Below are 12,609 nucleotides of genomic sequence, written 5' to 3' on the forward strand. Positions count from 1 at the left end.
ACAATTGCACTGTCTCAAAAGCACAGAACATGAAGGTTTAAATAAGGAAAGTGTTACTATTTCTGTGCCTGCAAACTGAAAAGATCAAGAACAAGATCAGAGATGGTCTTTTAAGCAAAAAGTAAATGGTAATTATCCTTGCATCTTACTTTCTGGTAGGAGGAGTCTTACTTATTTGCACAATTCAAAAGCAAGTACCTCAGAAGTATGCAAGCTCCCTTTTATGACCAGAGAAAGAACTGCAGCACACAAGCTGAATGCTATGGCTCAAATTCTGGACATGTAAGTACTGTCCATCAATATGTATCTTCCTATATCTTCAAGCAAGTGAGGTAATGGAGAAAGGAGGTGTTTAAGAGTGTTTAATTAAACGGCAGAAATTTCCAGGTTTGTTGGGGTTTTTGTTTGTTTTTAATTAAAGAGGAACAATGGATGTTGCATGGAGTCTGTCATGCCTGTCATACATTCTGAGTGTGTGAAGCTTTTTTATTCCCTCTTCCCCCCCAGTAATGGTACAGAATACCATCCCATTTGCCAAAAGTACTTTTAATGGAATTTCAACATATCTACTTTTTTCTTTTAATAACTAGAAGTTCAGCCATCAAAATGAATGAAGATGCACTTTCTTTGCCTAATAAGCAGACCCGGTTTTGCTCAAATGGCTTGGTAAGCATGATGAAACAGTATTGCTCACTGGATGCAGTGTTATATTCATATTTAGTAACAGAGTGGAGGATGCAACTGCATCAGATTCATGGGTCAAAGAAGTCCCACTGGTGGACTGCAAAACTGGAGCAGGAGAAGTGCAAGCACTGGTGGGTGGGTAGACAAAGACCACGTAATTCTAATCCTTAAACCACAAGAAAGACCAAAGTTATTCAACAATAATTATTATTTAATCTTAGTATAAAATTATGTGCCTGTCTATTGTCTCCTGTACTTAGGGGCACATATTCCAACCAAGAAAATAGAAAAGAAATAGACATTTTGAAAACGTGAGACAACTAGGCACCAAATTTGTAGTAATACAAATGAACTGTTGCACCCAGAACAATCAAGTACTGGAGGGCAAATCAAGACAGTGAAAGTTTAGGCCCTGTATGTAAGTAGGGAATTTCACAAGAGGTTTTTTTTAAATCATAGCTGAGTTTTGTCACTTCAGACAGACTGTGCTGTTCTTCATAGAAGGAAACAGACTCAAAAAAACCTGCTTAATAATTTATGCCATTTAGGAAGGTGAAACTGTACTGTGAATACAACTTTATATAAAATTCTAACCTGTCTTTTTTTCAGACACTGTAAAAATGCTATTCACAACATATCCCTAAGCATAAGGCAAAAGCACAGTCTGAGAATGAATGTTCTCTGTAGTTCAAATATAGTTGTGGCTCTGTATAGTTAAACATTCAATTGAAGGTAAAATACATAACACATCTACTGAGAGCAGACAGCATCAAAGGTACAAAATGTATCAAAGAAATCTAAAACATTTAACATGTTATTTTCAAGTAAGACATTTTAATATTTTATCCCTGAAGTCAAGCCTGTCTTTGAACAAAAAAAAAAAAATCTAATCTATAGACTTAAAACCAAGTTTATTTTTAGAATCAACACATAGATGCATTTCATTTTCAAGTGTAAGTACCGTAATATAAAATATTCCCACCTGTGAGAAGTGTTTCCCACAAATGTTACATTCAAAAGGTTTCTCACCTAAAAGGAGAAGAAACAGAACATAGAACTTCTAATAGTTGCAATAAAATACAAATGTTTTAAATTGGTACGCTTCCTTTTAAAACATGTAATGTAAGAGTAAAAATAACCCCAAAAGGACACTTACCTATATATTTAAGGGGAAATTCAAGAGGGAAGTACAGCATTTACCATTAAGCTTGTAAGGCATACTTGCTCAGAAACAGAATTTATCTTTCAAATCAAGCAGGTAGAAGAGTTTTGATATGAATGGGAGTGGTTTGTAATATTTTTTAAAACACCTTTTTTTCCAAATGAAAGAGATACCATACCTCCAGGAAGAACAGACTAGACGACAAGGCCCTACAGCAACAACAACAAAAGCTATGGGAAGTGCACTGTTTTTTCCACTTGTACACACAAAGGCCCACTCATAAAAAGAATAAGGAATGCAGAGAAGCTAATTTGGAAGGATTCTGTTTTCTCTGTTCAATGTGTACTATACATCTCTGATCAGCACGTAGCCATTCACTTCCAGCATATATATGCCTTCAAATTCTCATCCTGTATGAGTATCTGATAATTAACCCAAGTATTTTGCTCCAAAAATCTGAATTTATACATGTAAAACTGGTATTCTTGAATCTCCAAAAACATACAAGGAGCTTTAGTAAAAAACTAGTGCAGCCCACTTTAGCCTTTCAAATTAACTTGTCTCTCAACCTAGAATGTGACCACAATACTTCACTTCTCTAGCTGTCAATTTGAGACAAATATCTTTTTCTAATCACTTTTTCTTCTCTATAGTATTTCATAAAGGTAATTTTTTTCCCTCCGTAGTTCTTGGTTTCCTAGTTTTTACACTGTTGATAAAAATCTCTGCATCTTCTAGAATTTTTAAAACAATAATGATGCTCAAATACCACTGAATTCAATGATAGTCAGACTTCTAATGATATCTTCATGAGTCTAATTGTACTTTAAAAGGACATATATAATCTGGCCCTCAGGTACAGGGAAGCAAAAGAATTAGCATAAATCCTTGTGATTTTGAAGGCAGATATTTCCAGAAGAAAAAAGAGATCTTACACTGTGTTTCATCTTGGTGCTGATTCAAAATCTGCCTAGATTTATATTTACTCTTTTAATTATAATTTTCCCGATTTTACAGAACACTTCTTAGCTATTTGTAGCCTTCTCTTCCAGCAAGCATTCTCTACATCAGTATTCTTCCTCCATCCTTGGAAGTGTTACGAGCAACATCTACAATATCCAGGTGTTGAGGTTCCATTTTCTTTCCCTTCTGTCAAATACAGGTCATGTTCTTTCAGCATATTTCAGGACCAAGGACTAAATGCAATCCACTTAAATTTTAAAGCAACAGAGTAAACATACACAGTTATGTGGCTTCACAAATAGCAATCTTGCAGTTATTCTGACAACTTGAGCCTAAATCTACTTTTTCTACTTAATGAAGAATGGAAATCTTAAGGCAGTTTCAAGAAAGCTTTTATTCAATTAAAGATAAAAATTAAGAAACTAATAACTCAACTATAAAGAGCACTGAGGCTTGATTTCATTATGGCTCTAAATTTGCAAAACACTAAAAATTCTGGTACTGACAACACAAATATAAACTAAGCCAACAGGGAGCCAGATCTGTGGCAACTGCGAAGGCTTCTGACAACCATAAAAACATCAAGGTAAATTGAAATGGAGAATAAAAAACACTAGTAGCAATTTCTGCAGAAATTGCCTACACCAAAAAAAAAAGTTACTGTTGACACAAAGACTATTATCTGAACAGAAATCCACCCTGAAATAACTAGAGAGGAAGGGAGGGAATTGGAGGCTCAAATTTCTCAAAACTATTGTTGTAGGCTGCATGCAGCCTCATTTTAACTGTACTGATGTACAAAGAGTTCGAGGGTTTTTCCCCATGATAAAGATAAAACAAAAAAGTTTTGTTTGAGAAGAAACATCAAATTAGTTTTTGGAGAACAATTCTGCACCTGCATAAAACTCCAAACCACCAGGCATATCAAGTAGCTTATTCCAAGAATGAATTCTAGCAGAAATACTAAATTACTCAGTGTTGTAGCATCCCTCAGGCAAAGAGAGGCTAATTGCTTCCTAGAGTGTATTAGTAACGAGTGCAGCTAGCAAGCTGAAGATGATTCTTCCCTACCTATCACTACCTCCAGACCATATCTGGAGCCTTAAGAAGAGAAGGCAAACAGGAAACCTTACTGCTGTCTACATGTAATGGGAAGACAGATGCAACCAGATTGTTCTTGAAGGTACACAGTGATAGGACAAGAGGTGACAAATACAAGTTTGATCATGAGAAATTCCGATTAGATATAAGAAAAGAATCTTTTACCCCATGAGAGGGTAGTCAAACACTGGAACTGGCTGCCTAGAGAGGTTGTGGAATCTTGTCCTTGGAGATATCCAAAATTTGACTACACAAGGTCATGAGCAAAACAATCCAAGCTAATTTGACCTGCCTTGAGCAGAAGATTGGACTAGATTATCTCCAGAGGTCCATTCTAATCTAAATTATTCTATGACTAAATAGAATATGACTATAAAATGACTAAATAAATGACTAAACCTTATCCAAGAACACTAATCGTCTCAAAGACCACAGCTGGATCAACAGCAATAGAGAAAATTTGGGGAAAAGCAGTAACTGAACTATAGTTAAGACAATGCTTAAACAAACATCCAGGGGACTTTACTTCTGAACCCTCAGACTGCCTTGTGTTTTCTATCTTCTGTTGCATCCTTCTTGTTCAACACTGCAAGAAGAGACGAAGATAAAGTACACAGTATGGGATCAAAGCAGTGGTGTGTCAGCTTCAGAGGAGAAAGGCATAAGGGCAGAAGTGGTGTTCCTGAAGAGATCAAAAAGGTGAGGAGCAGGACCCACTAAGCCATGGAATGCTGGCAACTTGCTCAAGCAAAGCTCAGAATGAAAAGGTTGAGGATCAACAGTGAATTACATGACAGTGTAACTCTGCTCCTGTTGTTTTCCATCATGCCAAGAGTTCTTTGCACAGAGTTGGGTTTTGGGTTTTTTTGAGATGTTTCCTGAAAACATATTTTTCAAAAAAACCAAAACACTGGATGTTCCTGATTAGGTAAGGACTGCATAAGAGAGATATATTTGCTTCCTTTTTTTCAGACAGGTCAATCTAATAAAAAAGAGATTATAACATTCAGTCAAGTAAAAATCAATCTTAAAGTCAATGCAATAAGCTATATTTAGAGATTCCTTTAAATATCTGCTAGCAATACAATTAAAACAGCTAGACAACCCAATACACGGACTTGCGTTGAACACAGTATGCCTGTCCTTCACATAGACAACTCACCAATGCAACCATGTTAACCTGTAAATTCTTTAGCAGTTCCTAGTGTTCAGGGACAGAGAATTTCACTCGTGCTTTTTCTCGACAACCAAGCCAGCACAGCACTTACGTTGAAAGAGGTGTCATTTGTGGGTTAAAAACTGGCTTGCCATTGTGAAAGGTCCATTTTAGTAACTTGCTTCCTTCATCTCTTCAGCTAAACCAGGTTTAGAGGACTTTCAGTAAGCACAGTAATACTTAAATGCTTGCTAACCCTTTTGCTCAGTTCTAGAAAACGAATGCTTTTAAATAAAATTGATTAGCTAGCAATTTGCTATGCTTTCTGAAGTGGCAGATGAATGGAAATGGCTTTTAGCATACACTTACATTACTTAACTACCAGTATACCTAATATTAATGATACAGATGTGCCCTGTACCTTCAGCTACAGACCCTTCCTATATTAACATCCTACTCACTATCCACTGCAATTTTCCAAGTACTCTTTTTGCACTAGCTGGATATTTAAAAACAAATTAACATGACCCAAAAATAACAGGCAAGCAAACAGGCATATATAGTCATATTCTTGCTTCAGTTTTTCCATCCTTCTTTGATGTGCTTATTATTTGTTACTTATGCTCTTAAACTTTGTCAGTTTAGCACATCTATAGAACAACGTTAATGCCATGTTAAGTAGCATTCAAGTCCAGAATTTTTTGAAAACTATTGGAAGAACATAGTGTATGAAAAGCCGCATGGAATTCCTGAAAACTCAGACTAGTAGAGAAGGACAGAAACAACAACAAAACCAAGTCTAGGATCACTTTTCTTAGGCAATGTATAAAGCTAATTCCTATCAGGCAGTGTTGTGGAATGTGAAACCACACCTACCAGAGCTTAAGTGGAGTGGAAGCATGTGTAAATACACAGACCTCAAATAAGAACAAAGAAATGAATTGCAATATACATACATAATCTTGCAAAGCTACTGCAACCCTTTTCCTCTTTTCCCATTTCCTACACTTGTAAGCATTTGCTGGCCACACTGTGCCTAAAGAAAAAAATAATTTGTAAAACACTTGTATCAGGGGCTATAGTCTCCTTCTTCTATAAAGCTTAGTACCCAGTCCAGTCCCCTGACCTTTAAGTTACAATACATTAGAAGAGGTAAACTAAACTTTGAACCTCATGTTTAAATGGTTTAGCAGACTCAGAAACATACAATAATTGAGTCTATCACTTGGGCAACACGCTCTTAAAAAAACCAAGTAGTTTTATGGGCACCAGAACTCACAAAATCCAGATTCCTTCCAATGATTAAGATGCCTAAGGACGGGCAAATTCTAACAGGTTTCTCATAGTTGGGGACTCTTTCACATAGATTCTCTAGCACAAACTCACGTTACTGACTTCAGAGTCTCTCCCTCAGTTGGGACTTCTCTAGATGCTCCGTCTTCTATTTGATTATCTATTTTCCTGAAATTTCTAAGATATTAAAATATACCTGATGATGTCAGCTCAAATCGGATAACAGATTCAAAGAAGTACAAGGCAAAGAGAAGATCTAGGTAAGAGACATATGCAACTCTTTCACAGGAGTCCAAATTAAAAAAAAAATAACAGTAATGTGAATATATAGAAGTAGTCAAAGATACCAACTGAAAACTTCAGGAATCTAATGTTTGTATTTTCAGGTTCTGGAAAAATTTTTCTCCTAATAATGTGGAAAAATAAATTTTTAATACTAAGGATGAGTTAACAAAAGAAATTAATGTCTGCTAAGAGGGATTCATATTTACTGTCAAAGTACTGATACATGTATGCTCATTTGCAAAGTGATGTTTATTTGACAAGATTGAGAGAGATGCATTTGTACATTTAATACAGGGAAAAAGAATGGCAAAAAATACTCAACAGCTTAATCAGGAATAATGCGATCTCAAGGACTTGAAATCAACGGTGTTACTTGACTAGCTAAGGTAATTCTTAAAAACCATTTTAAAAAACCATATCTAAAGTTGCAGAAATAGAATAGAACATGCTGGTTAAATTGAACAGACAAATTAGTTAATTCAAAGTTAGACTGGGTCTTGTTTTTCACTAGAATAAAAAGATACTTAGAAATAAATCTATGCTAGGTTTAAAAATAGTATTACCTGTGAGTTTTTAAAACAAAGTAATTCAAAATTCTCATTCACTCTGCAGCCTACTTGTCTGCAAGAGCATTACTCTCTAGGTAAATGCAATGAAAGTTGTTCACACTAGGAAAAAGGTATAAATTAATTATAGAGCGTATTTCTACAGGTTAAAAAGAAATTACCACCAAGCCCTAATCACTTGTACCTTACAATGAATAGGTGATCAGAGAACTGAGGTTGTCTAGAACACTTGTAGTATCGTCTTCTATCCATTCACACTTTTCATTATTATCTGACTCAGACTTGTGGACCATCTGACACACTGACTAGAAATGCCTCTTCTAAATGCAAGACAAAAATAAAATTTTCATTGAAATGTAACACAATGTTCTTTGAAAAAGAACCTTAAAAAAAACAAATATGAAGGAGAAATCTTTAATACAACTAAAACTCTCAGCTAAACTCAGTCTGACAGTCTTTTTTCCTGTATGATTATTCATTAAAAAAACCCAACAAACCCAACCCTTTAAAAGTAGATCCTTAACCAGCATCTCTGAATCAAGACATACTCTTTAATTGAAACATTTGGTCTGCAGACCAAGTCACTGATAACTGTACCTGTATGAGACCTTTTATGGAGCTCCAAATTGCTTGGATGTTTGAAAGCCTTCCCACATAATTCACAAGTATATTGCCTCTGCGACTGAAGAGTCTGTGATTGCCCTTCTCGTTCCAAAGGACCTTGAGATCTTTCAATTTCAACAGTTCGTTCAAAATTCTCAGAATTCACTAAATCTTCAGCTTCTTTTTCTTCAGTAACTCTAACATTTGTCATGTCCATGGTACTTTCATTTGCAGATTCAATTACTCCTGTTACTCTGCTGTCATCTCTTTTAGGCTCAGGTGGCTGCTCTACAGATTTCTGAGATCTTAGAAAATTTAACTTTTTGAGGTGTATTGCCTTTTTCAGCTGCATCTGTTTGGTGGGCTGCATAAGCGTGCTTTCTGCATCTTGGTCTGGAGCAGCTTCATTCAAGGACTGAACCAGAAAGTTTGACGGTAAATGATCAGAGGTTTCCAGAATACACTCAGAGTGATTGACAGTACAAGAATTATTCTCTACTGTGTTTATTTCTGTAGACGTGTTGTAAGAAAAGGATTGTTCTGCTACTCTCTCATGATTAGAGCAAGCATTTTGCTTATAGAACTGTTTACTGTAAAAGTTGCGTAGTTTATAATAGTAATTTGGTTGTTTAAATGGAAGTTCTGTGCAGTTGCCATCTAAGGAGTCTTGTGGCTGTTTCTGAACATCACCTGAGGGTGCATGAAGATTAACAGACTGCGATCCATGAGAATGGTGGTCAGCCAAGACTTTATTAGCTTGTGCGTCAGATGAGCATTCATGCAATAGGTTTGTTCCATAACTGTCATTGGCACAGCTAGTATCTGCAGTCAAAGAATTCTGCAGTGAAAATACGCTGTTACAAGGCATGCTGGCTGTTTGCTCTACAGCTGTAGAAGATTTTAAAAAGGTGTGGCAAATGTTCAGCACATTTTGCACTTGGAGACACTGCGCAATATCCAACATAGCTTGTACATTGTCCTGGCTAAGATCCAGGTGAGAGGTGTACATGAAGTCTAAGATCTGGCCTATCCCACCTACATTTTTAATGTCCAAGTGAAAGACATCATTCTTCTGCCCTGAAGAATTCTGGAAAAGGGTCCTGATAAAATAAGGCAAATATTCAAACACAAACACAAATAATTCACAAACACTTTTATAAAAAAAAATAATACACATACATCTCAAAGACTGCCTGGTATGAAACAACAATTTACACTATATGGTCTTATCTAGATTGCTGTGTTTTTGCAGATGAACATCTCAAAACTGCTCAATTACTTGCCTTATGTATTAGTCCTGCGCTAGTGGACTAATACCAAGCAAATGGTCCTTTATATAACTTAATTTTTTTATTTTTTAATGTTTTGAAATCACACCCTACACTTGTGGTTTCCTATCCCATGTTCTTTACATATTAGGTGCAGTGGTGTATTTATGGACTACTTGCAAAAGTTGGCTGACTCAGAATGGTGTTTCTCCTTCCATCATGGCAAATAAAACAGGACATGAGAAATTTGCTAGTAAAAGGGAGAAACTGTTCTCTTCTGGCAACTGAGCTTGTCCATCAAACTTATTAAAGTTCTTATTATTAGTTCTTTCTCTGCAAGTAGATGAGCGGATGGTAATAGCAAACAAGAGGATGGCATTATTTTCAATATATTCTCTCATATCCAAAAAAAAGTGGTTTTTTTACTGGTACTGTATGAGAACAGAGTAAAAGAATAACGAAGAGTACACGTACATGAGCCTAAAACAGCAGTCCAACCAATACCCACTGAATTGTCATTGAATCCTTAAAGCGTCTGAATTCACAAGTCTTCTTACTATCTGATGTAAAGTATTCTTAGCATCAGAGCTGTAGTTCTTCACATGCATAACCAGTCCTAGATTAAGTGGGTTCGTACTCTGCCTTAGTCAAGAACTTCACACCCTTCCATTAAAACCCCCAGTCTCTAACCTGATACTCTCACAGTAAACAATGATACATAAATGGGGTCAGGTCACTCCTATGTAGCTATTTTCCTACCCTAGGAAATGCCCTGAACTTGATGATTCCTCTCTGTGGGTTAACTCTCAAATTAGGTTTTGTTTAAAGGTGGGCATAATTATCAATGAGCTCTGAATCCTAAGCAAATGAGAGTCTAGGCTTAAACTTTAGAAATGCAGTTTCAGATGCATCCTCATACTTACGTTGCCCTATCCTCATACTTACACGCTACTCGGAAGCCAGTGCCCACATCCAGTTTCATAAATCCAGCCTATACTATCTAAATTAAAACCAGAACTATAATGAACAGATCTGGGTTGAGAGTCTAAATTAATTAGCCACTTACATCCTATTGAATTTTAATAAGAGTTGAGCGCTTAGTTCTTTTTAACTACTTTAAAAATTCAGTCTTTGAGCATAATTTCACTTCATCATCAGGATTACAACACTAGAAGAGAAAAAGGAAAAAAAAACCTCTCCTCTTTTTTCCCTGGTCATAACATAAAAATAATTTTCTAACATAAGAATTGGTAGTCAAGCTTTAGAGATGTTTCAAGAAACCAGGTCTAAAAACTGCCAGATCTAACAGCTTACTCATAACTAACGTAAAACACTAAGTTGGGAGATCCAGCATCCCCCAAAATTTGGAGGATCAATGAGGGCTATACAGAGGGGAAAGAAACCAGTGGTGTGGCTTCATGGGCCACCTGTATACAACACAGATGTCTCTCAGAATCTGTTCTAAGTAGAGATTCAATAATAACCTATATAGTCAAGTTTTATTTTGAATATATAATTGATGAAATCGATGATTTATTTAATTCATAAATACGAATTATATACATATATTATATGTATACAATTAACATAATATATATGTTAATATATATGTTAATATATATTGAACATATAATTGATTCATCAATTATATCCCTTATCTGGCTCTGTTCATGTACTCTACTATGCTCCTTGTAAACAGTTACCTTTTCATACCGAAATACTGAATGCAGGTCCATGCCAGAATCCATTATATGAGGCACTGTAAGCAAGTAAGGATCAAGAAAATGCCAAACTCAAACAGTGTAGTAGTTAGCTATGTATATCTAGAAAATAAATTAGGATGACCACAGTTTTTAATTAGATTAAATACCTGATACAGATTTATCTCTGGACAAACAATTTAACTTTTCCCCTTACACTCCAACAGTTGCTTAGTCTGCAACTACCAGAAAAAATACCCTTCTCAGAGAAAACCTCAACCAACAGCATTTAGTTCACTTTTTTAATAGAAGAATTTTCTATCACATACCTGAAATATTGACTGAAAGCAGCTAATACATTTTTGTGTGCTTTGAAGCAGACACCTTTTACCACCAGCATGCAGTCACAGAGAAGACCCTGAATGCGCTGTTCATGTAGCTGCTGGAGAAGATGACAACTATGGCTAGCGACAGTGTCCATGCTAGAAAGTCACTTAAATTACCTACAACGAAATAAAATGCTAAGATGAATTTTAAACATTCAATTGCAAAATGAATTTACAATATGAAGAACATTTTTACAATTTGTTTTAGCTCCCAAAGGAAACAGACTTCAGTTTACACCTGCAATGTGAGCTTTAATGACATTTTTCTGACTAAAGATGAGTCACAGTATTGCCTACCAGTAGAAATACAGCAATATACATAGGAAATATTAATTTTAATGAAGTTTTGCTTACGACAAAGAGCTTCCGCAAAAATGCGCTAATAGTACTGCCAATAAACTGAACCCCATAACCACAGAAAAAAGCAATTTAGACAACTTCCACAAGAATTAGATTCTAAGGCAAAAACATACCACACCTACAAAATCAGTAGCATCTGTAGAGGAAAACCTGTTTCTTCACCCTCTAAACTGAAAAGGGAGAACACTGTAGTAGCATTATTTATGCCGTATTTGTTGCTGTTGTAGCTAAGCACATTTTCCATGCGGATCTGATTCATTAGACAAGTTAGCATGGTAATTTTTTTTATTTAATACAACATAAAGTCTCTTTAAAAAAAAAAATCACTTCTTTGAACAGGTTGAAAGGAAGACAAGTGACGTTCCCACACAACACATTTACATTCAATTCTGTACTTCATTTTTTTGGAAGAATGATGAAACTCTTCCCCTGCGCAGTTGTAAATATGAAAGGAAAATTCCAACTATTAGAACAATTAGCACTTCCAGTCTCCTAACTAAGGAATGAAGCAGAAAAACCACCTTGGGTTAAACATGAGAAGAAAGTGGTTGCCCCATTCTCAATTCTCACGAGCACTAAAGGCTCCACATTTTTATTCTGTTACACTGTGATTCACTGCCTCCTGCTGTGTCAAGGTGGGCTACTATATTGTACTTTTTTTCTATTTATTCTTATCATGCCTTTTACCAGGCCTTAAAATAAAGAAACCACGTATGTTTGCCAGATAACTGCTTTCTTTGTGTACGCCTCCCACCACAGCATCTTGCAGGTACTTGCGAAACAACCTGCGAATTCAGAGTCTCTCAGCAATCAGGTGCCCATCTCCGTTCAACGGAAAGGCAGACACAATGAGCTGCTCCCGAACACGAGGAACCCCAGCGACACAGTCGCTATTTATGCTTAAACTGCCATTTTAAGTTCCCCTCGGTCTTGCCTAGCTAAAGCTCAGGCTCAAGGAGCTGCGTGGAGAGGGAGGTCGAGAAAGCGTTTGCCTCAGAACACAAGACCGGGCACCGAGGGGAAGGCGGGCTCTGCCCCGGCAACAGGCGACAAGGCGGCACCGCGGGAAGGCGCGGAGAGGC

General features: G+C 36.3%; 1 protein-coding gene across 1 annotated transcript in view; it reads right to left on the reverse strand.

The window, feature by feature from the left end:
• ZBTB49 (zinc finger and BTB domain containing 49) overlaps window positions 1-11,281 on the reverse strand; it is an 18,009-nt gene extending 6,728 nt beyond the window's left edge. Inside the window, exons 1-3 of the mRNA XM_009328851.1 lie at window positions 11,111-11,281; window positions 7,808-8,913; window positions 1,667-1,713 (exon numbers count right to left, since the gene is read on the reverse strand). Coding sequence (XP_009327126.1) covers window positions 1,667-1,713; window positions 7,808-8,913; window positions 11,111-11,262 — 1,305 coding nt within the window. The 5' untranslated portion in view covers window positions 11,263-11,281. The remainder of the gene's footprint in view (window positions 1-1,666; window positions 1,714-7,807; window positions 8,914-11,110) is intronic.
• Window positions 11,282-12,609: the final 1,328 nt, after the last annotated feature.

Source organism: Pygoscelis adeliae, unplaced genomic scaffold (assembly GCF_000699105.1).
Source record: "Pygoscelis adeliae isolate BGI_AS28 unplaced genomic scaffold, ASM69910v1 Scaffold66, whole genome shotgun sequence".
NCBI classification, from domain to species: Eukaryota; Metazoa; Chordata; class Aves; order Sphenisciformes; family Spheniscidae; genus Pygoscelis; species Pygoscelis adeliae.